The sequence below is a fragment of the Physeter macrocephalus genome, chromosome 7 (genome assembly GCF_002837175.3).
Source record: "Physeter macrocephalus isolate SW-GA chromosome 7, ASM283717v5, whole genome shotgun sequence".
NCBI classification, from domain to species: domain Eukaryota; kingdom Metazoa; phylum Chordata; class Mammalia; order Artiodactyla; family Physeteridae; genus Physeter; species Physeter macrocephalus.
Genome location: NC_041220.1, coordinates 33,261,222 through 33,287,444, shown reverse-complemented (window position 1 = coordinate 33,287,444; position 26,223 = coordinate 33,261,222). Strand labels below are relative to the sequence as shown.

The 26,223-nt window shown below is 39.4% G+C and overlaps 1 protein-coding gene across 10 annotated transcripts in view; it reads left to right on the top strand.

Moving 5' to 3' along the window:
• The window catches only part of SH3D19 (SH3 domain containing 19), a 174,658-nt gene that overhangs the window by 89,588 nt on the left and 58,847 nt on the right, over positions 1–26,223 (top strand). For 5 of the 10 annotated variants that reach the window (XM_028491762.2, XM_028491758.2, XM_028491759.2 and 2 more), the window contains 3 exons: positions 19,436–19,476; positions 24,047–24,087; positions 25,478–25,520. In XM_028491762.2, coding sequence (XP_028347563.1) covers positions 24,072–24,087; positions 25,478–25,520 — 59 coding nt within the window. In that variant the 5' untranslated portion in view covers positions 19,436–19,476; positions 24,047–24,071. The remainder of the gene's footprint in view (positions 1–19,435; positions 19,477–24,046; positions 24,088–25,477; positions 25,521–26,223) is intronic. The other 5 variants (XM_024126708.2, XM_028491757.1, XM_024126711.3 and 2 more) reach the window with 1 other exon arrangement.

Sequence of the window (26,223 nt, the reverse complement as noted above, 5' to 3'; positions counted from 1 at the left end):
TCCATATATATGTGTTAGCATACGGTATTTGTTTTTCTCTTTCTGACTTACTTCACTCTGTATGACAGACTCTAGGTACATCCACCTCACTACAAATAACTCAATTTCGTTTCTTTTTATGGCAGAGTCATATTTGATTGTATATATGTGCCACATCTTCTTGATCCCATTCATCTGTTGATGGACTCTTAGATTGCTTCCATGTCCTGGCTATTGTAAATAGAGCTGCAATGAACATTCTGGTATATGACTCTTTTTGAATTATGGTTTTCTCAGTGTATATGGCAAATATTTTCTCCCATTCTGAGGGTTGTCTTTTCGTCTTGTTTATGGTATCTTTTGCTGTGCAAAAGCTTTTAAGTTTCATTAGGTCCCATTTGTTTATTTTTGATCTTATTTCCATTTCTCTAGGAGGTGGATAAAAAAGGATCTTGCTGTGATTTACGCCATAAAGTGTTCTGCCTATGTTTTCCTCTAAGAGTTTTATAGTGTCTGGCCTTACATTTAGGTCTTTAATCCATTTTGAGTTTATTTTTGTGTATGGTGTTAGGGAGTGTTCTAATTTCATACTTTTACATGTAGCTGTCCAGTTTTCCCAGCACCATTGAAGAGAATATCTTTTCTCCATTATATATTCTTGCTTCCTTTGTTGTAGATTAATTGACCATAAGTGTGTGGATTTATTTCTGAGCTCTCTGTTCTGTTCTACTGATCTATGTGTCTGTTTTTGTGCCAGTACCATGTTGTTTTGATGACTGTAGCTTTGTAGTACAGTCTGAAATCAGGAACGTGGATTCCTCAAGCTCTGTTCTTCTTTCTCAAGATTGCTTTGGCTATTCAAGGTCTTTTGTGTTTCCATGCAAATTTTAAAATTATTTGTTCTAGTTGTGTGAAAAATGCCATTGGTATTTTGATAGGGATTACATTGAATCTGTAGATTGCTTTAGGTAGTATGGTCATTTTAACAATATTAATACTTCAACTTCCAAAACTATGTTGAATAAGAGTGGTGAGAGTGGGCAACCTTGTCTTGTTCCTGATCTTAGTGGAAATGGTTTCAGTTTTTCACCATTGAGGACGATGTTGGCTGTGGGTTTGTCATATATGGCCTTTATTATGTTGAGGAAAATTCCCTCTATGCCTACTTTCTGGAGGGTTTTTGTCATAAATGGGTGTTGAATTTTGTCGAAAGTTTTCTCTGCATCTATTGAGATGATCATATGGTTTTTCCCCTTCAATTTGTTAATATGGTTTATCACACTGATTGATTTGCATATATTAAAGAATTCTTGCTTCCTGGGATAAATCCCACTATATCATGGTGTATGATCCTTTTAATGTGCTGGATTCTGTTTGCTAGTATTTTGTTAAGGATTTTTGCATGTATGTTCATCAGTGATATTGGCGTGTAGTTTTCTCTTCTTGTGATATCTTTGTCTGGTTTTGTTATCAGGGTGATGGTGGCCTCATAGAATGAGTTTGGGAGTGTTCCTCCCTCTGCTATATTTTGGAAGAGTTTGAGAAGGATTGGTGTTAGCTCTTCTCTAAATGTTTGATAGAATTCGCCTGTGAATCCTTCTGGTCCTGGGCTTTTCTTTATTGGAAAATTTGACATTTTATATATTATGAATAAATCCCAGAAGTGATGAAAGTCTTAAATCATTTTCTAATACTCTTCAAGACACCTTCCCCCTTCCTCTGATTTTAAACCTTCCACCCATGGAGAGTCAGTGAAAGAAGACAAGTTCTCAAGGTTCCTTGGTAATTGATTCACAATTCTTACCTATTTAAGTATTTTTTTGGTGATTTCCTCTCGATGTTCAGCTGTAGGTGAGGCAGTGATGAACAGTAGCTAAGAACTCAGGCTCTGGGACCAGACCATCAAAGTTTAAATCCTGGCTTCATCATTTGTAAGCTGTGAGACCTTGAATGTTTAAATTACATAAACTCTTTTCTCATCTGTAAATTTGGGATAACAATAGTACATTCCTCTAAGGGTGGATGTGGGGATTAAGTGAATTAAAAGATGTAAGGCATTAGAGCAGTGCTCAATAGGGTTGGCTGTTATTACCATTGGAATGTGTTATCAACTCCAATGTCCTTCATTCCAGGTGGATTAAGTAATTTATTCTTATTAAGTGGAATTTAAATTGGGATCTTGGAGTTTTTTAAGTTTCATGTTGAAAAAAAATTTAGAGTAGAAGGTAGAATAGAAATCATCCAGTCAAAGTATATGACAGATGAGGAAACTGATATTACAGTTATGCTCAGAGTAGTGGCATGGCTGTAACTGGACCTCAGACCTCTGAACTCTTCTCACGGTCCACTCTCTGTGGACTGACAACAGTCTGACAACTATCAGGATCCTTGTCCCTGAGCCCTACATGCCCTGTGTCTCCAGGAATTCACTTATAGCATTAATGCTATCAGATGCTTTATGTACAAGGGTGAATCACCTCTCTCCTCTTCTGTTTGGCCCTTACTTGCATAGAGTAGAGACTTGATCTTGGTATTATTTTATAATAGTGATTGTTGAGAATATAGCCTTCAGATCTCCCATAGGTTTGTTCTGCTTAAGCCTGAGGCAAAACCACAACTTGCATTTAGGGTAGGCCTCATGTTGGGAAAGGATAGTGCTTTAAAAAAAAAAATCTCCATGAAACATCGATGAATGCAAATTTGATATCAAACAAATGTATTGGGGTTTCTGTATGATGATATATTTGAAAGTGTGATTCCCTTATAATCAACAAATAGTTATTGTGTGTGATACGCATTTATAGGGCATTGAGGTAGTTTTATACTAAATCTGGGGAATTGGAACCCTAAAAAATAATCTACAGAAATTTTGCCCCTCCCTGATTTACCTTACACTCTTAAGGTTACCAGTCTTTCTGTCTTCCTTTTACTAGTACTTCTCTTCTCTGTAAAACAGCACTCCAGACGTTCCTTCTAGTGGTGCTAGTCAAAGTGGCGAAGCCCCATGGTTGGGCCTTCTTGACCTCACTCCTCATTTTGAACATGACCTCACCTTGAGAAAAAAATATTTGGGTTTTGACAACGTTACAATTCCTGTAGGGGATCTTTTCTAGTACCTCCTATAATCTCTTACAAATAAAACATGGAAAAGCAGAGTCTGCATAATCAGAGTGGGGTTTTTTTTGTGTTTTTTTTGTTTTTTGTTTTGTTTTGTTTTGTTTTTTTGGTATGCGGGCCTCTCACTGTTGTGGCCTCTCCCGTTGCGGAGCACAGGCTCCGGACGCACAGGCTCAGCGGCCATGGCTCACGGGCCCAGCCGCTCCACAGCAAGTGGGATCTTCCCGGACCTCGGCACGAACCCGTGTGCCCTGCATCGGCAGGCGGACTCTCAACCACTGCGCCACCAGGGAAGCCCTGTTTTGTTTTTTTTTAAATTTTTTAAAAAATTTATTTTATTTTTGGCTGCGATGGGCCTTTGTTGCTGCGTGCAGGCTTTCTCTAGTTGCGGCGAGCAGGGGCTACTCTTCATTGCGGCACGTGGGCTTCTCATTGCGGTGGCTTCTCTTGTTGCAGAGCACGGGCTCTAGACGCACGGGCTTCAGTAGTTGTGGCACAAGGGCTCGGTAATTGTGGCGCATGGGCTTAGTTGCTACGCACATGTGGGATCTTCCCGGATTAGGGCTCGAACCCATGTCCCCTGCATTGGCAGGTGGATTCTTAACCACTGCGCCACCAGGGAAGTCCCAATCAGAGTGTTTAAAAACACACAATGGTGATAAATGTAACATTAATGTAAGATGTGAACAACGGAGGGAACTGGGTGTGGGGTATACGGAAACTACTAATCTTCACAACTTTTCTATAAATCTAAAACTATTTACAAAATTTTTAAATTTATTTTTTAAAAAGGTCTTCCCCCCCCACCCCAAAATACATATAAAATTACTGTGACAAAATAAGTTACAGCAATTCAGTATTAGCATACTGAGCAGTTTTTATTCTATTTTACCAGATAATCTAAGATAAAATGGTCAAGGCTGAATCACTTCAATAAGAGAAAGGTCACTATTCTTATACGAAGTCCTAGTTTGAAAACAAACATTTCTAAGGAAATGTTAGATGTAAAAGGGAATATAAGTACAGTCTTTATGTTAAAATTTTAAAATGGGGCCTAAAGTCATTATCTGCAACATTTTGATACCCAGGGACAAAAAGAAACAAACAAACTGACCAACTAAAGACTGCTTCCTAATTACTTCGGCAAAGTTCTATCTAGAGCACAGATCACCCTGCATGATAGTTCATCATTATATGTTTTTAAGTCTCACTCCCCACCTGAAGGCAGTTGTTCATCTTTGTATCTCCAGGTTTGGTACATGACAGATGATCAGTTAGTGTTTCCCAACTTGAGAAGAGATACTTTCAAGTGAACTAGAAACAACTAGAAATCTGAGGATCTCAAGAAGTGTACTCCATTTTGAGGCTACTTGCAAAAGTAAATAAATGATGTAGAAAACGCTTTCTGATTTGTACTTGTGTCGGTTATCTCCACCCACTGCTGTTTTCTCCGGCTGCTGAAATCCTCCAGAGGCCCTGCTGCCCCACCACCAAGCATAGTCCCACATCAGCGAACTTTCTGGTAGAGGTGCTGGTGGGAACGAAGAGGGGACCTTTGCTGTTCCTGTCCTGGGAATCCCACCCCGTCTTTCTTAGACCCTTGCCATCAGGGTTGTGGCTTGTGGGAATGAGGTGGGATTAGGAGGAGAGCTTGGAAACATGTCTCAGATTCTAACCCCACCATCGGTAGTTATGTTTCTTTCCTCTATTGTCTCCATCTCCTTCTTTCTTCTTTTCTTGAAATTCCAGGAAGAACCCCAGGTATCGTTGGACTGGGTTCAACTCAGACTGAAACAGTGGTACATCTCTCCTAGGAAAACTGTGGCCCCAGTTTTAACAGAGTGTTTGTCTAGAAGCAAAATGTGTAATGTTATCACACCGCCTTCAGGTGTGTGTGGGGCTTTCCTCTTTTCGCAGCTCCATTAAAACAGGAATGATATTTGCTACCTAGATAGGTGGGATGTATAGGTGGTGGGAGTTACTAAATAATGTATCTTCTTTTTAAAAAGTAACATCATTAAGAAAAAACAAGTCTGTCTACCGGTCCATCTGCCTGTCTGTCCACCCACCTACCTGTCCATCCATCTGTCCATCCACACATTCATTTCAGTTGATTCCCGTTGTCAGGAATGCTTGTAACAGGAGAGGCCATGGCCCAGGAAACAATTGACATATCGTATAGGCATTCTTAAGATGACATAGGCATTGGTGGCAGGTGAGCAGGATGACCCTGGCGCCCCTAGAAGTTTGAGTTAGAACTGGATTGTTGTGCTAAGCCCATTCTAGAAACACCAGCCCTGGACTAGCTGGGAGCTTGAGGAGCGGTTCTGGCTTTGGCTGCTGCAAGGAGGTACATGTGACTCTTCCTATCTGCACCGTCTTGCCACTCAGAACCCATTTTATTATTTTTTAAAGTTTGATTATACTTTACCATCTCTTTCAATTGCATTTCATTTGAATTGACATTCCTGATTTGTTTTATATTTGCAATATTATTTTTTAAAGGTTATCTGGAGATGTCCTTAGGTTGTCCCACACTTCCTAATGCAGATTAAAATTGCCTGATTAAACAAAAAAAAGAAAAGGAGCTTACCTGTTTACTTTTCTGTCTTTTCCACTAAACTGTAAGCTCTTTGAATGTGGGGCTCACCATTTTTATTCTTGTCCCCAGCACCTAGGAGAATCTCTGGAACGTAGAACACACTAAGGAAGTAATAGTTACACTAATGATTTTTAAACTCTAGATGTTCATGTTCATTTAATTTGATTATTAACTCCCTCTTTTAAATTTTCATGCTGGAGCAATAGGGGTTGGTAAAATATATAGATCATTTTCTTTTTGTAAACTGTTTTGAAGTTGTATGCATGCTGCTATCCATACTAGGATTCTGGGGGATTTTCACCCCATAATGGCAGTTAGGTTTGACCTTAGCCTGCTACTTCCATAAAGTGATTCATTATCTGATGGTTTGAATGTGATTTTAATAATTATAAAGTCATGACTTTGATATAAACCGGTCACTTTTTTTGCTTTTTGCCATAACAAATCTTTTTTTAAAACAACTTACAAATTACAAAAGTAATAATGTTCATTACATAAAACTTGGAAAATACAGAGATACAGGTAGATAACAAATCATATGCAGTGGTGTCCTGATAAATGTTCAACAACCGGCTAAGTGTAATTGCAGTGTGAATGTTGGTTGATAACTTTTGTTTCTATAAATAAGATGACAGTGAAACAACCAAAACATAGGTCAGAATTTCCACCCATTTTGTCAGTGACCTGAGCAAATTCTTTTCTGATTCAGATAATAGTTTTCAAATACTGGAAGACTGTTTCCTCAATTTTGGGGGATATTCCTCATGGAACAGCTACAAACACAACATACTTTTATTTTGAATCTGCATTATTAACATTTTCTCCATCACCTTCTTAAGTCTAGACAATCAGTAAAATGATAAATTCAACCCTGGTTTGCCAGTTTTTGCGGTGTAAATACTCCCGCCTTGGCCAACATGACACCACTGATGGTGAATTGGAAAAAGTTGCACAGTAGCACATCATTATTATAGTATTTCCACCATTCAGAAATGATAGGCATACGTCATCTCAAAAGCATAGATAGTAGTGAAATGTAGTAAAACGATTAGGAGATGATAAGTTTTGAGTATTACCTTTTTTATGTGATTTATTTAATTGTAAGTTTATATAATTTAAATAAGTTTATATAATTTTTAATAATGGCTATGTTTAAAAAACTGGCCTGTAGAATTTCTGAAAATTTAATTGTCAGCTTTCATGAGCCAGTATGAGCTGTCTCCAGCACACTGCTGGGTAGATGTGTTCTCACTTTTCTTGTATAAATATAAAATATAAATATATAAATTATATATGTGTATACATAATGTGGGTGTATATATAATATGTATATGTGTATATATATATGGTTTTTTAGGTAAGATTTAAAAAAATAAGATTGGGATCACACTGAGTATTCAGTTTGGGGATCTGTTTATCTACCTTATAGAAGTAAATTCTGTACTGGTCACACTCTGTTGCTTTGCCACAGACTGTACTTTATTTAGGCCATTTCACTGTGGTATAGCTGGTCACAAGGCAGACTGGGTGAGAATGGCTCAATACAACGCCTCTCCTCTCCAGTGTGGGAGGGAAGAGGAAAGAATGAATGGGGAGGGGACCCCAGACACCTCCTAAGTAGCAGGCCGGTTATATCACAGTGTGGCACTGGTGTGGGCTGCTCATTCCTCAGGCAGAGTCCTTCTCTTGAGAGCCTTGGCTCATCCACATTCTATACAGCTGGACCCCATCCCTGCCATTCCCTCCTGTGTTCTCTTCGGCATTTTCTTGCTTCCCTCTTTTCTGCTGCTTTCTAGTGCTTACAGCAGGCAGATTTACTCTCTCTGAATCTTTTTTTTCCGTTGCGGAGCCCAGGCTCCAGACGCGCAGGCTCAGTGGCCATGGCTCACGGGCCCAGCCGCTCCGCGGCCTGTGGGATCTTCCTGGACCGGGGCACGAACCCGCGTCCCCTGCCTCGGCAGGCGGACTCTCAGCCACTGCGCCACCAGGGAAGCCCTCTCTGAATCTTTTAAAATGTCCTGTAAAGATGGAACTGCTGGGACTTCCATTGCGGTCCAGTGGTTAAGACTTCGCCTTCCAGTGCAGGGGGTGCGGGTTCGATCCCTGGTCGGGGAGCTAAGATTCCACATGCCTCGCGGCCAAAAAACCAAAACATAAAACAGAAGCAATATTGTAACAAATTCAATAAAGCCTTTAAAAAATGGTAGACATAAAAAAAAATCTTAAAAAAAAATAGAACTGCTAGTTTGGGGGCAGTTGTACTTGGTGTCTGCAGTCTTCATCAACAGTCATACCCTTAAATGAAGGTATCTTCAAATATCTAATGTGTATCCTAAAACCTGTTTTTCTGTGGGCTCCCTAATCTAGCGATTTACTATACCTGTTAGGTAATTTCATGTAACTCTTAGTAGTCATCATTTTAAATTCCTTTAAAGTCTTTTGGCTTCCAAATATGTTCTTGTTTTACAATGAAAAAGATTTCCAGTGGCTTTGCAAAAACTAGCTATTAGCTGGTAGGTGCGCTGCTTGCACTCCTTATTGTAATGGAGAAGTTGTTGAATATTGCAGTAAACGTTTTCATGCCTACCCGCTGCTGAAGTTCTGTTCCAGTTCCCAGAGGAGAACAAATCTGCATGTTTGTTGTTAGAATGAGCTCAGCTATCTCTGTGTTCTCTTTTACAATTCTTAGTCAAAATTTTAAGCTTCAACAGAAACAAAGAACTGCCAGCTTTTGAAGTACTTGGTTAAATGATTTTTTAATGTATTTGTTTTTATTAGCAAAACAAAAGCCTTTTTAGGCCTTCAACATATGAAATTACGTTGATCAGATTTTTCTGTTTTGTATGTTTATCGCTTCATTATTATTTCTTCCACCATTGATTGAGCCTGTTTTATTCTGGCTTAGACATCACTGAGATTTGATGAAAAGATAGAAATGTAATGCTGTAGGAAACTATAAAAGGGTAAAAGGAAAGACTTAGCCAACCTAAAACCTTTGATCAAGAAATTACAGGGGCTTCCCTGGTGGCGCAGTGGTTGAGAGTCCGCCTGCCAATGCAGGGGACACGGGTTCGTGCCCCGGACCGGGAAGATCCCACAGGCCGCGGAGCGGCTGGACCCGTGAGGCATGGCCGCTGAGCCTGCGCGTCCAGAGCCTGTGCTCCGCAACGGGAGAGGCCGCAACAGTCTGAGGCCCGCGTACCGCAAAAAAAAAAAAAAAAAAAAAGAAATTACAAAGCTAAGAAATGAGTGGCTACGACATTCACTTTTAAAAGAGATTTTAAAAAAATTATTGGTCTAGAAAAATCTTGTAGTGCCTTATAACAATTTATGCATTTTTATTAATAACATTTAAACCTAGCTTTTAAAAAATATCTGCCTCACTATTTCAAATAAAAAATGGAGCCAACATTTTAGAAGTAATATCTTTGTAAAGTTTTAAAGTCAGGGTTTCAAACTGACCTAATTGTCTATCTTATTGGAAGCATCACTTAACTGATATTTTGATCAGTTTCAGATGCTTAAAATATATATTTGTTTTTGCAATGAAAAATAGCAAAACTTCCTTGCGGCAGTTTTATTTTCATCCCACAAAGAAGGGAGAGGGGACTTCCCTGGTGGAGCAGTGGTTAAGAATCCACCTGCCAATGCAGGGGACACGGGTTCGAGCTCTGATCTGGGAAGATCCCACATGCTGCAGAGCAACTAAGCCCATTCGCCACAGCTACTGAGCCTGCACTCTACAGCCTGCGAGCCACAGCTCCTGAGCCTGAGAGCCACAACTACTGAAGCCCGCTCACCTAGAGCCCACGCTCCGCAACAAGAGAAGCCGCTGCAATGAGAAGCCCGCGCACCACAACGAAGAGTAATCCCCGTTCACCACAACTAGAGAAAGACTGCGCACAGCAACGAAGACCCAACGCAGCCAAAATTTTTAAATAGACAAATAAATAAATAATGGAGAAACAAGAAATCATGTTTCTCACCTTTTTTCTTTCCCTGCTGCCTTCTACTAAACCCACTGATTTTTCATATGCTATTATTAATAGATTTCATTTTTTACAAGAGGATACTACAGTGGTTAATTGAGATGAATTTGATCTCATTTGAAAACTACCACATGCTGAGATGAAGGCATCTTCCCAAATATTCATATGCCTGCACACACCCCTTTGTTTGGAACATATTTTGTTGCTAGCCCAGCTCCAAATATCAGCTGCTTCTGGAACTTCTGAGTTTTGGTACTGATTTTGATTTCCCACGTCATCAGGAGACACCAAGCATCCATACTATGCAATTATCTCTTCTAGGTTTCAATCCTGAATTATTCAAAGTGAGTTAGGAATGATGTCAAAACGAAGGCCCAAAATATTGGTCTATACTAATTGTACCTCCACTAAAAACTAATCCCCTCACTTTCACTCTGATAGATTTATCAAGTTGTGTGTAGAGTGTAATTCCTCTTTTCCTCCTTCCATCCTTCCTACCTTGTCCTCCTGCATCCTTTATATGACCTAAAATTCAAATAATCAATCAGATACTCTCCCTTACTTATCTACATATATATTCCTTTGATTTTTTTTCCAGTGTCTCCAAAGGAATAGAGTTAATCTCAGGTTATTTTTTAAGTGTTAGATTTGTTCATGTACTAAGGAAGGAAAAAGGTAAATAAAAGCTGTAACCAGAAATGTTAGAAAAGAGCTCATCTCCATAACTGACATCAGAAAGTGTTACCAGCTACGTCTCTGAGTTTACAGCAGCAGTGAAGGGGTGGAGTCATTACCTCTTTCTGCTTTCCACACTCTTCCATCCTTTTGCATAATAGGACCAAGAGAATAGAAAAATAGATTACATGTTCTGATGAGAACTGTCATAAAAAACACACTTATACCAAAAAGCAGATTTTTCTAGGTAGGTGATAAATTAATCTGTTATGAGAAACTCTTCCTCCTTCTCTTTTTTCCCTGAATATTTTTTCATCCTTGAGCAGAGGGTTTTTCACTTGGTGTTTGCTTCTTATTATCTAGGCATTAGGACTCTGTATTTGGTCTGTGATGTAGGAAACATCTGCCTTTAATTGTTCCTTCTGTAGTGTGACCAAGTGACTCTGGATTTCCAGCAAGCTTCCTGTGTCCTAATTTTTCTTGCCAGGTGGAGTCCCCTGCCAGTCTCCTGTCTGTCACAGGAGTTTATCCCAGGTTTTCCCTAACATCCATAAGGAAGTGTCCAAAGGGATGTGGCAACCTTTTCCAGTAGAAGCTCTGCTGCAGGATGACAGATTTTAGGGAAGGGTGTGGATTTTCTTTTTTTTCTTTTCTAAAAAGAACTTCTCTTTAAAATATTTAAACTTTTTTTTTTTTTTTTTTTTTGTGGTATGCGGGCCTCCCTCTGCTGCGGCCTCTCCCGTTGCGGAGCACAGGCTCCGGACGCGCAGGCTCAGCGGCCATGGCTCACGGGCCCAGCCGCTCTGCGGCATGTGGGATCTTCCCGGACCGGGGCACGAACCCGTGTCCCCTGCGTCGGCAGGCGGACTCTCAACCACTGCGCCACCAGGGAAGCCCTCTTTAAAATATTTAAAAGTCATTGTTAAACAGGGTGGAATTGCATGAGTCATTTGTCTTTAGGAGACTTGTTCTTATGATCTAAGATATTTTATGGCATGAAATCTGAACATGCCAAAAGTACTTTAAAAGTTAATTTTTTTAATTTAAGGTTTATATGCAACATCATTCCAATATGTACATTGCCTGAGAAGGAGTTTATAGACTAGCAGAGGAAATAATACAACAAAACACCTCTAATACAAGGTACCAAGAATATGAAAGACCTAATTTTAAGAAAAGCAGAGTTACACACAAATTGTGAGCTCCTGGGCTTCCCTGGTGGTACAGTGGTTGAGAATCTGCCTGCCAATGCAGGGGATATGGGTTCGAGCCCTGGTCTGGGACGATCCCACATGCCGCGGAGCAACTAGGCCCATGAGCCACAACTACTGAGCCTGCGCATCTGGAGCCTGTGCTCTGCAGCAAGAGAGGCCATGACAGTGAGAGGCCCATGCACCGCGATGAAGAGTGGCCCCCGCTCGCCACAACTAGAGAAAGCCCTCGCACAGAAACGAAGCCCCAACACAGCAAAAATAAATAAATAAATTTTTTTTTTTTTTTTTTTAATTGTGAGCTCCTGCCCACAGGCTTCTCGCTAGACCATGAGCATCTTACAGCCAGGGACCATGTCCTAATTGTAGATCTTATTTCTTTGGAATCTAGCATAATACCTGGAATAAAATAAGCATTAAAGTTCTTGGTTGAAAATTAAAATTTTCTCTTCATAACTGGATACATGCCTGTCTTTTGGTCAAAAGAAAATACAGATATCATCAGCTAATAAGACAAAAGTTTGAAAAATCAGGCTCTGGATGTTTTGGGTGCTTCAAACTTGAAACTGCTTGAAACTGCCATCTGTTTATTTGACATTTTATTATCCCTCACTCTGTCCTGGCATATATATAATGGACACCCCTTTAGAACTGTGTGATCCTTTTCATGCCCTTTACCAACAAATAACTTTTAATCCTAAAATTTAATCCTCCTATATTGCTATATATCCAGCAAGGGGAGGGGTAAATTTTAGCCCTTTTTCTCTTTCTAGGTTTTCTATGTAAACTCGTTCTGTAGATCACTTTAGGTTGACTGTAAAGGAAAGATATAAACCCAGAAAAGATTTATTCTGATTATTATTTCCTTGGTTCATTCAATAGGTGTTTGTTATACATCAGACCTACAGTTTTCACCCTTTTTGTGTTAACATCTGAAGATCCAGCTAAAGACCCTATTCTCACATGTTGCAGTAAATGCCACCTTTCTTAGGTGCTGACTTCACATTATGCCTATTCCTCTTCTCAGAGTAAGTTGTACATGCTCTACATCATATAACATAACCCACAGTTGCATCTGATTAATATCACTGTATGCTATTGTGTATGAGACATGGTTTGAAATTTAGCAGCACACCAGTGAAGTTTGTGCTGCTTATTGGTTGGGAATTACCAGAGGCTTAACTTATAAAATTACCCCTGAAATTCCATTAATTGACACTTAAAGTACAGTATTTGTTGCAAAATTAGGTGCCTTGTCGGTGCCATCTCTTAATAAGGTGAACCTGGCCAGTTTTCCATCTACTGTTAGGAGAGAGTTCTGTTCTTCTTTGAGCACCACAGGCTCATCAAAGTGACATTTTGTAGGAAAAATACCTATTTTTAAACATCAGACCCGACACTTTTGGCAAGATGTGCGTACAAGATGTACCTGGGAACTGAAACCAACAGAACAAAACCAGCAGCAAAATTATTTCTGGGGATTTGCTTATTAAGTAGATTGTAGGTGGGGTCCCCTATGCTATTCAAGTTACATGTGTTTCTGTCTGTGAGCAGGATTGAGTTGGCATTAGTTCAGTGAGCACGTGGTCCCACTGAGCTGCCCTATAAAAACGAGTGGAGACCGTCTCTTTCCTTGAGAAGTTTGCAGGCTAATTAGGAAGTCAAGACATGCATGTGTGGAAAAAAAAAGAAAAAAACAAAGCATTGGAAAGGACAGGGCAACATATTCTAATTTTAAAGGTACCCTAGTTATTAATAGTAGAGCTGAAAGCCTCTTGCAGGATCTTTGAACACTTTTGTGGGATTTGTTTTGTAATAGATCTAAAGAAATATGAAACTCTGCAGAGCTACTGATCACCATGCCCATTTTGTGAAAAACGTCATGGGAAGCACGACCTAAAGGAACAGAGATCTTGTGTTCTCAATGGGGAAAATACAGCGCTCACAAAAGCCTGGTGGTCTGCTTTGTTCTCTTGGCTTTGTTGTTGCTTCAGCTTCGTAGGAGATTAGGTACATGAGAAGCATGCATTGTGAAACTCAGAATGGTTGTTAAGTTGTGAATAATAATTGCAACTGAAATGCGAATGGTCAGTTATTTGAGTTTATACGGTAGGGTTATGGTAACTACAGGGCAACTCAACTGGCGTGGGCAGAATAGCTCCAAAAATTTCAGCCACGTGTAGTTATGGACTCCAGAAGTTTGTGTATTGGCAAACAGGGTGGGAAAGAGAACTAACATTTTTTGAGACTCTAATAAATGCCAAGCACTGTGCTATATATTTTATGTAGTATTTTTTTCATTCAGTTTTAGTAACAAGTCAAAAGATGGGCATTTGTATCCACATATTAGAAATAAGAAACAATCCCAGCAAGTAAGTAAATTGGCCGAGCTCACACAAATAGGAAAGCAGGTCTCTGGCCGGCTCCAGATTCTGTCCTTTTCCCACTACAGTCATGATACCCCGGAGGTACATCATGCATCCTGTTGGCTTTCTTTCTGCCTGTCCTCTGTATTCTTCATGTTCACCAGCACACTGTCAATAGAACTCATTTTACAAATTTTATAACAGGTAGAGTGTGTTAATGAAACTCATTTAAATATGTATTAACTTTTTTGTCCAGAAACCAAATGTGTAAATAAAGGTTATACATATGATTTTCTTGTCTTTGAAAAAGATTAAGTAGAAAAATACCTGATGTAACTTGATGTTATATTATAGATCTCAGTGATTATACTTGAGCTGTCAATGTGATGAAAAAGTTAGTGAACTCAGAGCTCATATAACTTTTTGCCTAAAGCTTTCAAAGTATTAATAGAAGTATTTTATAATTTTGTTTTAGTTTTTAACTTTAGCAAAAGTCATTCTTATTGGATCTCAATTATTTTTCTTTACTAACCTTTATTTTCTAATTCTGAAGAAGGAATTCACTCCCCTTGCCATACCCAAACTTTATGGAAGCCAATCAGAGTTTTAGAACTAAAACATAATTTGTTTTCATTAGTTTCAGATAACTACACTTAATCTTATTTTTTTCCATTCCCCACAGTGTATCAGATCTGGCTCTACATATTATGATGATGATATTAACTTAGACACTTTTAAAATGACATCACAGCTTTATATTTGTCTCAGTGGCAAAATATTATTTACTAACTCATACTTTCTTCTCCCATTACATGATATTGTCTTAATCTAGCAGGCAATATAGGGTGATAAATTTTGACTGATGCACGCAAAAGGTGAAAGCACAAGTATTTTTGTTATTCTGTAACACTAGTGCTTTCTGTTTGGAGAAGCAAATCAAGGTTGGCCCAAGGCTTTGTTTATAAAAGTACTATATATATGTAATGAGTTTTTTTCTGCACTGCAGCAAGTCAAGGTTTATTGTAGTCCTGAAATTAGTATCATAAAAAAAGCTGTGCACATAATCCTTCGTTTATAAACACCTGACTTAAAAAGGTTATTTTCATAGAATGACTGCCCATGGCCATAGAATGATATGCCCATGGCCTTTATTGAGGATTTTTATATAGAATACATTTTAAAAAATATACTCAGTTGCCTCTGCACATAGAAAGAACTCCAAAACCTATAAGATGTTGCGGGATGGGCACTTGCAGGCATTGTTCTGATTTGTTTACCAAACAAGCCAAATCCAGCAACTCCTGGATTTGGGAAAACAGTTTTTTTCCTTACCAGAGAGAGTGGTGGGGCAATGAATTTAAACTTGGGAACAAGCTGTTGCTTTGAAAGTTGGATAAATTTTTTTCTTTAATCTGTTTTATTTTGATAAAACATGATCCAAAATAAAAAGAGAGATTGGATTTTCTTAGATGAGATTAAGAACAACCATTGTGGTGGTGTTGACAACATTACAGTGTCATACTCAGCAACTTTTATTTTCTTTCCTGTCATCTGCAGAGTCTGGATGAAACTTCAGTGTAAAATTTTGGGGGCCAGCTTTATGCCTAGGGGCAATTTGCTTACATATTGAACTTTGTGGAACAGTGGAACATTCGGAAACTTACATCCATCCACCCAAGCCTGAATTGTAGACTTTTGGACTGTAATCAGACAGTAGTGAATTCACATCTGGCTCTGCCACTCACCAGCTGTGTGACTGCAGCCCTAACCTCTACGCCTCAGTTTCCTCCTCATTTTCAAAATGGATCGTGTGTTTGGCACACGTAATAAATAATAAGCTGTTCTCATCATCATCTTCATTGCTGACATCTCATTTCATTATGTTGAGAAACTCTTTTTTTAATGCAATTTTCTTTGTTAAAGACACTTTCTTAACAGCTAAGCAAGGTTCTATGCAAAAACAGTGGGAGAGAGTGATCCTACAGCACAGCCTGGGAAGGGCTACTGGGGGAAAGTGGGAAGAAAGGATAGAAGGGGACCGTGAACAGCTGGGGACCCCAGAGTCCTGGAGGAAGACAAAGACAGCATCAGCAGTCACACCTGAGACAATTCTGTCTTGACTGCAACTTTTGGTTCTCCTCCTCAGGATCGAAAGCCATTTCCCCAACCCCTCGTTTCCCTCCTTGGAAGGTTCTTTGACTCTCATACTCTGTAGTGGGTTTATCTGCCGCACCAAGAACAAGGGCACCTGATAATAGGGCAGCAGTGCTTGAAGAGCCGAAGGCAAAAGATCTGGGTCAGCTCTGCCAGGCGCCAGGACATGGGCTTATAAAATTAGAATGGAGTGAAGATGTAGTTTCACACTCCTGTGTTTTGTCATGGAGGGGCCTGGGCTCAGGTTCTGTCTGAACAGCAGAAACCAGAGGAGAGCAAGTGAATCTCAAAGAAAAAAAATCTCTTAAAAACATAAACTGTTAGGCTTACTATCTGTATGATATCAGACGCCAAAGTGAGACCCTGTCAAGGGTTATATGTGTTGTCAGATGTGTTGTGATGGCCCTAAACATTATGAACAAACATGAATCATGCTAATAGCGGCTCGCGTTTATTGAACACACACTTTGTCCAGGCACTGTGTCAGATGCCTTAATGGATTCTCTCTCTTACTGTTCACAGTGACCTCATGCGGGAGTTGAGTTATTCTTGCTTTTGTACGTAAGGAAACAAGGGGCCTTGGAGAAGCTAAGTAATTTAATTTGCACAAAGTCACACCAGCTGACAGGCAGAGGCGCCGAAAGTGAATATGGGCAGTTGGACCCAGAACAGGCTCTGCTGCCCCCTCCTCTGACCAGGGGTCATGTGGCCCTGTCTGCTGTCCCGCCATCCTGCCTGGATGTTCCTAGCTGAGACATGAGCCTGAGCTCGTGCTGAGGGAGGATTCCTCTGAGGTCTTAAGATTATAGAGTGGTACCTTCCACTGCAGTCTGGGCTCTGCAGAAAGATGGAGATAAAGGCGCATCTTCAAAACCCCAGATTTTGCATCTACAGCTACGCTTGAGATACAGACATTGTATGCACTGCACAGCCTGGAGGCTACTCCAGCATCTCCCAAAACTGCTTCCCATAGAGATGGGTTGGACCACAGGCCTTCTTTCTAATTCTCCCTTCCACAAAGCCTGTCAACCTCTAAAGGAGAACTTTAGAGTTTGGAAAATGTTGTTTTAGACATAAGATGGTTGTTTGGTTTGTTGGTTGGTTTTTAGATCTAGCCTGAACATGATGCTGCAAGTCTTGAATTGTAGAACCTGAGCTGACCTCAGTCAAAATTCTATTTTGTGCCAAAGTTTCCACTCCCGACACACAACTTTTTATTAAAGTATAACATACAGAAAAATACACAAAGTGTACAGCGTCACGAATTATCACACCTATTCAGCACCCCTGAAGGCCACCCTGTATTAGTTTCCTAGAGCTGCCCTAACAATACTATAAACTGAGTGACTTATAACAACAGAAGTTTATTGTCTCACAGTCCTAGAGTCTAGAAGTTTGGAATCCAGCCCGTCAGAGGGGTCATGCGCCCTCTGAACGCCGCAGGGGGTCCTTCCTTGCCTCTTCTTAGCTTCTGGGGGTCTGCCAGTGTCTTTGCTGTTCCTCGCCTTGCAGCTGCGTCCCCATCTCCCCACCTCCATGGCATCTTCCCTTTGCGTCTGTGTCTTCACATGGTCTTCTTCTAATGACACCAGTTACATTGGAATTAGGGGCCCACCCCATTCCAGTATGACCTCATCTTCACAATAGTAATGACATCTGTATTGGCCTTATTTCCAAATAAAGTCACATTCTGAGGTACTAGGGGTTGGGAACTCAATGTATCTTTTTTGGGGAGGAAACAGTTCAACCCAAATGACCCCTACCATGTTCCACCCTAGTCAATATACCTTTCTCCTTCACAAAGGTAACAGAGTGTTGTAACATCCCTTCAGATCAGTGGAGACATTCAATAACATCCCTTATACCCTGCCTGGATACATACATGAAATTTTGCCTTTTTTTTTTTTTTTTTTTTTGGACCCCACTGCACGGCATGTGGGATCTTAGTTCCCTGACTAGGGATCAAACCTGTGCCCCCTGGAGTGGAAGCACAGAGTATTAACCACTGGACCGCCAGGGAAGTCACCTAAACTTTGGCTTTTTGAGCCCTGCTTCTAGGTACTGTTTCTGATCTTTTAAATTACTGTACCTGAGTCAACATAATATTACTAACATGCAGTCTCTGCACTTTTACACCAAGAAGTTTCTTCTGAAAACTTCAGTCAACCTATTTGCATTTTAGTGGTGTTGCCTCTTCTATGTTACCTTATACTAATTTTTTTTAAGTAGTTGTTTACAGAAAGCCTTCAAGAACCTTTAAAAAAAAATAAGTATTGCTGAAAATACTTCTATTTTTATATTACGATCCTAGCTTCATAATATTGGAGACCTCCTGGAGCTTTTTTTTTTTTCTTGTCTGTCAGAATAGTATATTCTTAAAGTATCCCTCCCATAAAATGAACTGATATATCATTGTATCTTCCTGAAGTTTTATCTTATCTACCTAAGAAACGGCAAGAGGATTTATACAGATTACCACAAGGATAAACTTTAAAAGAGCACAAATTCAAAAATAAGTATAAATTTTTTAAAAAGCATTCTGAAAAAAAAAATTTATAAACAAGTTTTTTTTTCCCTAAATCACATTATTAAAAGTTCATGGTTGTATATTTTTTCTAAATAACTCCAAAGATAATTAATCCAGCTGGTTTGAATAAAGACAAGAAACAAATGAGCAAACAACAACCTTACGAACTAGAAGCACTAACGTTTGCAGCTGGAGAGTTTTGGCCAGTGAGTAAGGTGAGGCTCAGAAGGCTTCTGTGTCTAGCCCAAGGTCACATAGTCCAGGGTAGCCAGGACCAACCAGCTATTGAACAAAACTCAAAGCAAGCAGAAGACTCCTATTTTTAGGTGGTGATATTTTTAATTCTAATCTTAGAAAGCAATGCTGTTGGTCCTGAGGTCAAATTGACTCTAAAAATGATCTATTTTGATCTCATATGAGAAGACAGGAATTCTTATGTCAAACACAAAAGAGATATAGGGGGGGTCAGAATTCTTTTGGGCACCATGTAATTTCTACCTGATTTCAAGCGGTGTCCAGAAGTTCACTGGAAGACTCAGTATGTAGATAGCTATGAAAGCAAGCTTAAGGCAAAATTTTATTTACGCCGTAGACACCTCACCAGCCTCGTCAATTCCCATAAAGCATCTTAAATATCAAAGGCAATTTGAAAAGTTTTAAAATTTATGTTTCTTAAACAGGATAGACCAGTAACTCATGTATCAAACTTGCTGCTTGGAGCCATTTGAGTCCCAGAAATGACCTGGCATTGTAAGTCATTCTTCTTTAAAAGGATTAATGAATGTGTAATAATTTTTCTTTCTTTCTTTTTCTAGCCAAGGACCCTTGTCATCCATTAGAGCAGTAATCAAGAGATGTAAGTTTGTTTCTTCCTGCTCTGTATTTTCCTCTGCAATAATTTTGAATGATGATTTAGATTTCCAGCAAGTGATTTTATTTGATGAATCTTACAAAGAATCTGACAAGAGTAGCTTCTCCTGAAGGGTAATAAACCATTTCAGACAAGCAGCTAGGTTTTCAGCATTCTTTTCAACTTCCGTTTATTGATAAGCCAGTTCCTCAGAACAATATTTTTCTCTAGAGAACTAAGCCGTTAAAAAAAAAAAAACTATATTATGTAGTCAGTTTTAATGATCTAATATAAATTGTATGTAACCATTTTCTATAGGTAGAGACATCTGATCGGTTTCAAAAATATCAAACCCTGTCCTTTTTTATTGATTTACTTCCACAGTATTTTAATTTGACTCTGTAAATAAATGCTTATGGAGATCAGCTCACACTTCCACATACATGCTAGAAGTGCCGTAACAGAATTCTCTCTAAAATGGCGCATTCATACTTTCTGACTTTACTTCTTGGTTAAAGCTTTAAAATTTGCTCTTGGTGCAGGAGTTCAACATTCTTTTTAATAAAAGGCTCTGCAAATGTCCCTTTTCCAAAAAACACATGGATTACCTGTTAATTATTTTTACAAAGATAAGAAAGGGATATTAAATGTTCTTCCCATTATTTGAGCTGAGGTCACCACCCTGAGGAGAATGTATCCTATTTTTAGAAACATAAGTTATAATATTTAGTATGAATTTAGGATATCCACAGGTGTGAAGAGCGTGCATTTGAGCCATTGCAGTGAAAAAGTTGTCAGGTGGCAACACAGAAAGATATTCCACGCTTTCCCACATTTAATTTTTTGTTGTTGGTGGTGAATTATGAAGGTGTGGAAATGCCACAGTGGATATTGATGGGAATCCATATATGAAAATGAGAAATTCATGGTAACTTTATATGCCTTAGAGCCTTTGGGGAAAAAGGGGCAGATGGGGCAGGGAGGGAATTTAAAAAGAAAAGTAGGGTTTGGAATTTAGACAAGATGTTCTTGCTGAAGATATAATTCGGGGTAATTAAGGTTATAGGCAAAACCCTGGGAGTAGCTCAGTATTTAAGGAGATAGTGTTGAGAATAGAGAAGGTGAAAAAAAAATTTAAAAAAATAAACAAGAGAATAGAGAAGGTGACAAAAGACAGAATCTTAGGAAATATTGGTGTCAGAGATCAAGCTGTGCCTTTAAGGTTCCATAGGGCCAGAGAGGCGTGAGGTCCTCTCACCGAGTCCTGTCTGCTGTCCCCTGCCTTTGTTCCCTGGCTTCTTACCTTTCCTCCCTCTTGGATTTCAGAGGGGATTTGTTGGGGATTGTAATCCGTACCTGATTTCCCGTAGATCCTCCAGCATGGCACTTGCTTACACTGAGGCCCCGGTGCCCTGCAAGGCTTAGGAGAAGGCAGCTAAGGAGGAGTGGGCAAAAAAAAAAGCTGAAAAAGAATGATCCCAGTAATAGAAAAACTAGGAGACAGCTGTATGTTAGAGGTAAAGGGGGGAGAGGTTTTCAAAGACAATGAGTGAACCGCAAATAGCTCTTAATGCTGCAGCAGGTGAGGTGACAGGAGCTGAGAATAGGCCGTTGAGTGTGTGCTCAGCAGTGACCTTGGAGCGGGCAGGTTCAGGAGAAGGTTGAAGCTGGAAGCCACACTTCATTTCAACAATGAATGGAGCTCGTGAGGTTGGAGCAGCTGAGTAGGCTACTCTTTCATGAACCATGGTGGTAAACAGGAGGAGAAGGATGGAGGGTCAAGCAGAGAGTAAATCTGGGCACGTTTATACACTGTGTAGGATGAGGAAGCCTGGAGACTTTTGTAGGCCGGGGAGGGAGGAACCAGGGGGGAGACCAGATTGGAGCAGGAGAGGAGAGGAAATAGTGAAGCAGGGCCCTAGGAGAGAGGGAGGACGGAGGAGATGAAACAGAGGGAAAACGCCTGCTTTGAGATGTCTTTAAAAAAAATAATAACCCGGTGATCTTTTAATTCTTATATGTCACTTACTTTGTATACACTGAAGAAATATGCGTTGGTTATATTTATTCCTGACGTTTAGGCAAGAAGGCCAAACAGATCCTCAGGTGCTGCCACATAAATACAGAATGAAGAATAATTGTGTCATCCCCTCTGTGTTTTCCCTTTTTGCCCATTCTCTACGAAAAAGTTGTAAGCAAATTTTGCCTTCCCCAACTCATTAAAATGTTTGCTTTCCTATCCCAGACTCAGTCCTCTATCCTTGGCAAGGAGAAAGACTTTATCACATTGTTAAAGCAATATTCCTTAACTGGTTGTATTTTAAATTCTTTCATAATGATTCTGGATCCAATCAAGACTTGAGATCCTCCTTTTTGTGTTCATTCTTGGGAGCCCTAAATAGTTTGGGCAAAGATCTTGAAAGTGTTCTAAGTGGATGTTTCTGGAAGTTTGTGCTTTTCCTTTCATTAACTTTTTAAGAGAAAATTATTCTTTGAAATTCACAGACTTAACTAGTATTTATTGCTTTCTGTGAGTCAGGAACTATTCACTTACATTGTAAAATAACACTCTGCGTGGTAGGTGTTAACCCCGTTTTACAGATGGTAGGGATACTGAGTCTCGGAGATTAAATGGCCTCACAAGATAGATCTGAGATGTGAACCTAGACTTCCTGACTCCAGGGCCATTTTGAGCTTTCCACTCCTTGGATGTTCCTGTTATCATGTCATATGCCTCTAGTTTATACCCTGTCCCAAGCAAATGTAGTTAGTGAGTTATTTTTATTATTGTGATTTTCATTGGTAAGGTAGCACTATAGCAAGGATGCTTGTAATATAATAATCCTTTGTGTTATTTTCTTCTAACAATCATTTAATTGATAATTTTGAATTATTTAGAATTAGGACTAGCATCCAGCTCTCCTGGCTCCACAAAGAGTTTAGTTCAAGAGGCAAACTGCTCCCAGCCCTTCCCATAATGAGCTGTGTGAGATGGGATAATTCATTGACCCTCTCTGATCTCAGTCTTCTCATCTGTAAGGTTGGAGTAGGATGATCATTAAGGGTCCCTCCAGGACTTCCCTGGTGGCGCAGTGGTTAAGAATCCGCCTGCCATGGGTTCGAGCCCTGGTCCGGGAAGATCCCACATGCTGCGGAGCAACTAAGCCCGTGCACCACAACTACTGAGCCTGCACTCTAGAGACCGCGAGCCGCAACTACTGAGCCCTCCTGCCACAACTATTGAGCCCGCATGCCACAACTACTGAAGCCCATACCCCTAGAGCCCATGCTCTGCAACAAGAGAAGCCACCACAATGAGAAGCCTGCACACCACAACAAAGAGTAGCCCCTGCTCACCGCAACTAGAGAAAGCCTGCACACAGCAATGAAGACCCAACGCAGCCAAAAATAAATAAATAAATAAAATTTTTAAAAAGCAGAAATTTACGAAAAAAAACAAGGGGGGGGTGGTCCCTCCAGGCTTATGATCCTGTGGAAACTTAGGAGAATTCTTTATTAGTGCTAATAATGCAAATCCAGATCTCAGTCTTTTATAAACAGCTGAATATGAATTTGCTCTGTACTTAGAATTTAGCCATGTGAACTAGAAAAGTTTGAAAATAATTCTGTAAAATGATATAACTTTGACTGAAAAACCTGCCTTTATTCTGCAACCTTAATCCAAAATGCATGGAAGACTGGCCTTGTGTGGCAGGGTTTAAAAGGAACATGTTCTCTGTGGGCCCTGGGGGCAAATTTGAGTGTCCTGGTAACAACCTCATCAAATCTGTTTAATCTGGGAAAGTGAGAATGAGATTAAGCAGATAGTTGAGAAATTAGCAGGAAGAATGTGAGGCACTACATGAAAATCTAAAGTGTTTCTAGCTGTTAAACTTGTTCAAAACTGACAAAAAGTGCTAGTCATTCTATAAGGATCAAGAGAAAAAAGAGATTTCAAAGATGAGTGAATATGAGAAAAAAAAAAAAATCAGAGGAGGAGAGGGGAGAGCAAGTGATTCTCCAAGAGTGTGGAGGAGGTCTGTAAGCGTGATTGGGAGACCTTCTCTCCCCTCATCATGCTGCATGCGGTGCGGGAATACCACTGTGCTAAGCGGGGGTTGGAGTGCTGTTACTATGGCCGCTGGGGTGAAGGGGCAGAATCAAGTGGAAGGCCACTGATTTGAAAGATGTAAACTGACTACTGAATTACCTTTTGAGTACTGTTCATACTTTAAAATTGATCCCTGTTGAAGTAGCAAATCAATTTTGCAGAATGATTTTTAGATTTTTTTTTTTTTGCACTGTTACTAAAAACTGTAGGAAGATTTTTTTTTTTTTTTTTACCATGGTTATGTGTGTGGATATCCTGGTCTGTACAGATATATCTTTGCCTGCAACATATTTCTTTACTCTCTGAAACTGTGGTTCATCAACTTTTCCATCGAAGTACAGAGGTGGGTAGAAACAGTGGCATGACAAGACAGTTTTGCTGCTTATTCTTTTTAGAGCTTAGGCAACTGCGTTCACTCTTTTTTCTCTCTTTCCTCTTCTGTAACCCCATCTTTTTTTCCCTTAGCACTCATGAATAGTGCACAGCAAAAATGCCCCGTGGACGAGGTATGTTTGTGACGATAAATAACATGATGTCTTTTAAAAGTGCTGTGTCTGCTGATTCTGGCTTTAGTGGTGGTGGTGATGGACTTGTAGCAAACTCGGTGAGCCTCTGACTTAATGAAACTGTTCTTAAAAATCAGACCTGCCACTCAGAGCTTTAGCCTGTCTGTCCTCCTTTATTCCAGTAGAGAAAACGCACCTCAACTTCGTTAACTCTTGATAGAAATGTACCAGTCCATCATACCAGTTGATGGTATGAGCGCAGAACATCCTCCAACTCGAGATCCAAGGGTTATGGTTTCAGATGTCAGGTTTGCTTTGCTAACCCCACGTAGGTTCGCTGTCACAGCTCCAACCCCAGCCTAAATTTCATCCCCATCTCCCGTCTTCACCCCTGCCTCCCAGCTTTGGCATCCTCCTTGTTCAGAGAGAACCAGAACTTAAGAGGAGGAAGAAAGAAAAGATTCATACCTTCAACCTTTTCAAGTCAGAAGGACTGAAAAAGTAGAGTATTGGAGACATAGGAAAGTAGAAGTAGTTTATATCTGAAACAAATTCCCCTTTGTCCACAAATTTTTACAGTATAGTATTTGAAGATTTTTTTTGAAAGGTATCTTTTAAATGTGCTCCTTAAAATAGAAATACTATTCTCTAGTACACATGTGGGTAATATGTGATCCCATATGTGACACATTTTCCAGGTCATCTGGTTAAGACATAATTTAATTTTAAAATAAAATTTGGAAAAAATTTAAACCATCTAGCTTTTTGAGTTTGAGGTTTAAGGGAAAAGTTAGTGCTGCGTATACAATAATACTGTCTGCTGTAAACATTTTTATAAAAGTGCTTTGAACACTTTTTGCATGTATTATTATTATCTCTTAATGTAAGTAATAAAACAACTTAAGGCTTGTAAAACTCCAGAAAAATTAGAAAATAGATGGAAATTTGACCACTTCCACTCTCTTTACAATAGAGTTATAAACAAACATTACAAAAGTGTAGTAATATGGATTAGAATAGATATTTAAAATTTTTTCTGCCCATTGTTATTTCATGTCATCATAATGCTCTTACCATGCAATTTCTATTTAGTAGCTGTCGTCTTTTCTCTGTTCATTCTTCAAATTATTTTTCAGAACCACGGAATGTGCTTTGGGGAGTTTTTGAAATCTATATTTTCTTATGTAATTCAGATATATAACTATAATTAACTTTATGCCATATGAAAAGATTGTTTGGATTTGCTTTTCTACTATGGATGTTAAAATTCATACATTCTATCTGATGTCAAATGTAAGCTAACTTTTTCCAATAGTATAGCCTATAAAAATTTAAACCTTTATTGAATGTATGAATTTTGTACTATATCAGTGTATTCTTTCCTTTATAGCTTCTCGGACTTCTATTCAGAGTGAGCTTCATCGAGATAGGAGGTATGGTTATATTTATAATAGAGGACATATATTCTGCTAATTATGAAGTAAAAGTGTGTCATCAGTTAGCAAGTTAAATATTTCTCTCTCAGAAGGAGTGTTATTACAGCCTCATCAGTACATTTTCTGAATTAATCTATAAGTTTGAATGATGATTTCGCTTGAGAGAAGAAGCAGTACAAGCCTGAAGATCTTCTTTTGACAGTAATTATTTACTGAAGCCAATTTAAAAATGTTTATTAAGCAACTGCTATATGGGAAGCATTGTTGTAACTACTTCAAAGAAATGCTTTGTACCTCATAGCTACTTAGTAAATGTCACATGGATGAATGAACTGATGACAGGATAGAAAATTGAATAAAGGAAGGATAAAGAAAGGAAAAGAGTCAGGCAGACTAGATGGATAGCTGAATGAATAAAAATGGCTAGATGGCTGGTGGGAGGGAGGGATGGAGGGGAGCAGGGAGGAGTGAGTCACTGGATAAATAGAAGGAAGGACCAATAGTCAGACAGATGGTAGGGTGGTTGGAAGTGTGGACAGGTGGATAAATAGAAAGATAGATTTATGGTCCCTACTGTCAAATTTCTTAAAGTATCGTGTTGACTAATGAAGAACAAGGAGTTTATAGTCAGACATAGCCAAGTTCAAATGCTGACTTTGCTTTCTCACCATGGGACCTTGAGCAAGCTCCTTAACCTTTC